This window comes from Formica exsecta, unplaced genomic scaffold, assembly GCF_003651465.1.
Source record: "Formica exsecta isolate Colony F162 unplaced genomic scaffold, ASM365146v1 scaffold191, whole genome shotgun sequence".
NCBI classification, from domain to species: Eukaryota; Metazoa; Arthropoda; class Insecta; order Hymenoptera; family Formicidae; genus Formica; species Formica exsecta.
The window spans coordinates 1,603,865-1,606,917 of NW_021849211.1; the positions used below are offsets into that span (position 1 = coordinate 1,603,865).

At 34.0% G+C, this 3,053-nt stretch overlaps 1 protein-coding gene across 1 annotated transcript in view; it reads left to right on the forward strand.

Annotated features, from left to right (window-relative positions):
* The window catches only part of LOC115233936 (hemicentin-1-like), a 21,087-nt gene that overhangs the window by 5,387 nt on the left and 12,647 nt on the right, over positions 1 to 3,053 (forward strand). Inside the window, exon 3 of the mRNA XM_029804590.1 lies at positions 1,988 to 2,198. Coding sequence (XP_029660450.1) covers positions 1,988 to 2,198 — 211 coding nt within the window. The remainder of the gene's footprint in view (positions 1 to 1,987; positions 2,199 to 3,053) is intronic.

The following is a 3,053-nucleotide window of genomic DNA, read 5'->3' on the forward strand; positions in this document are numbered from 1 at the left end:
TCTTTCGCGTCTGAGTTTTTGCTCGCACTGCTCGTCCCTATTTCGTTAGCACCGTTTTTTATATTTCACCGGCACAATCTGTCTCTTTGCTGCGTCCATGCGTAGGTAGTTGAATTACGTTTTCATAGAGCAATGTAAATTTTGCACGTCCCAGCCTTATACACACTAGCGTTAATTTTTAGGGAAAACTTATTATCTTGAATGACAAATTAATACAAAAATCATTACTGAAATTCTAGTATTTAATATCATTTGTGAGAAAGAAAAATATGTTTTGAATTTCAACGGTATAATCTGCAGCTCTACGTAGATAGTTAAAATATATTTTTATAGAACAATGTGCATTTTCCACGTTATTATATATAAGATTATACATTAATTTTAAAATTAATTATTTCAAAGGAGGAGTTAATGCAATGCAAAAATTTTTATATCTAAAATTATTTGGAAATTATTGAAAAAAGAAACATCTTTTTTATTCTCATTGGATACATTTTAGTACAATATTTAATAATTATTTATTAAAATTCAATCGAGTCATATTTTAGTCATGTTAATACATGAATATTATTATGTAAAATTAACTTTTACATGCGTGTGATTTTAATGCGTGCTCCTTCTTATTATTATACGTCATTGTATGTTGATCAGAAAAGTACATTCGATACATCGCTTTCGAAGAATTGTGCACTTAGAGACATTGAATGTACATATTGACAATTTCAAAATGGATTTCTGAAAGCTTAAGATTATTTGCTTGTGTGACTTTTCACGGATGGTAGTAAATTGCATGCCATAATCACGAGGAGAAAAAGGAAAGAAGAAGCACGAAGAGAGATCTGATGTTATGATGGCTAGCAAAAGTATGCGAAAATGTAGAAATTTGACGTAAGTTGATAAATCGATCTTTTCACTTTAGTATATAAGTGTATCCCGCTTGGGAATCACATATATATACAAATATTCCTTCGTACTTTACATTGAAAATGCATTTGTAGAATGTAGGAAAAATATATATAGGTCGATATGCACGCGAGCAAATCTTCATGAATACTGAAAGTTTTAAACGTTATTTTATAAATTATTGACCTAGTATTACTGTACATAATTTTAATAAAAATTTCTAACAACTTTTCTAGCTAATTGTATTTCTTAATTAAAAGCTTATTATTAAACTAATTATAAATTTAAATTAATTTATAATGTTTAATTATGTTTCTTAAACGCGTTACTTTTTAATAAGCATCAAAATACAGTTACTGAATCTTGAAAATTATTTTAATGATTAACTTTTTATCGATGCGAAGGTATTCTTTTGCGAGTTAGCAGTAAAAATACAATTGGACATCTCTTATTTTTTAAAGCTAAAATCAAATATGCGCTTTTCATTAACGTTGGATCAAACGTAACTGCGCGTCATAGGAACAAAAGCCGCGTCACGGTTCTTGTGCCTGCACCTTTGCCCCTTTTCATCTCAACTTTAGTATGTCAGGCACGCGTGCAAAACTCAATGAAGCCGTTTTTATGGGAGAATACGCATTTTCATTCTACGTGTTCGGTATTTCAATATCGACCGCATCGTCGCTAATATAATACGTTCGAACGCACACTGCGTTTATGTAGAATGTAAATCAATCATGTGTACCTTTCTTTCTATGCGGTCTATGCGGTGATCCATCGAATGTTATCGACAAAATATGAAATTTACGTTGAAATCAGAGACATTGTAATCGGTATGAATTTTTTAGTGAATTCGATTCTTCATGTGCTATAAAGGAAAATAAATCTTTCGCTCGTTTCATTGTCGGAGGATCATTTTTTACACGTTCGTATTGAAATTCAAATCCATTTACATGATTCGGATCGCAATCCCTTTAATCGATCGAATTGTGGGTACTCATTCTGGAAGCTCAGCTGTGCGAATTACAAACGAGCAAGGCATGAACATCTGACGAAAAGGGTGCGAGGGGTGTTCTTTTTTTTCCAGGTGTCATGGGTGAGACACAGGGATATCCATCTTCTCACCGTGGGCGTCGAGACATATACATCGGACCAGAGATTCGTCGCGTTACATTTTCCGCACACGGAGGACTGGACGCTACAAGTAAAATACCCTCAACGACGAGATTCTGGCACATACGAGTGTCAAGTATCCACGACGCCGCCCATAGGTCATTCCATGCTCCTTTCTGTCGTCGGTGAGTTCTACCTCTCTCTCTCTCTCTCTCTTGTTTCTCTTTTCATCTTGTTTTTCACCGCACGAGACCGTCGTGCTGATTTCACCGCGACGCGGAAATTCATACTATATCTGTTTGCTTGTTGGAAGCTTAATGTGCACCGCACGTGCATCGCGATACTCACGGAATTTGCTGCACCACGGCGGTTGATTCATTGTATGACTTAATCATTCGCGGGAAATGTTTCTCAATGGGACACGCACACACACATACGCGGCTCCTAGATATTTTATTACTATCTTGTCTTCACGATCTGCTTCACATCGCGTCGACGAATTCAACCGGAAGAATTAAATTATCGCGAGGAGATACGGTTTATGAAATCGACTTCTTCCTTTCCGTAAGATTTTTACGAAGCTCGTTGAAGTTTGTACGAAGCTCGTCAGACAGATTGCACAGTTTCCGGGAACTTCGCGAATTACAAATTTCTATCATTATGCATGCTCGCTTGTTCTGCGGATAGTAACTTTAATCAGCTTCTATAATTTTGAACTTAATATTAACTTAATATATTAACTATTTAATGTCAATCTTCCTTAAAGTTCAGATTCATATAGAAATTAATCCAATATTTAATATTATATAAAAATTGACTATCAAAAATATTTTGCGATAAATCTTTTTTTAACGTTCTGATAACAGCAATTATTATACAGAGAGATAGATAGATAGAGAGGGAGAGAGAGAGAGAGAGAGAGAAAGTATAATTTTTCACGTTAGTGACACATTAATATTAATCTTTATCCGTATTATTATTATTATTAGAAACATTTGGTATTATATGTTTGTTTATATATAATATTGATGTTTTCATTC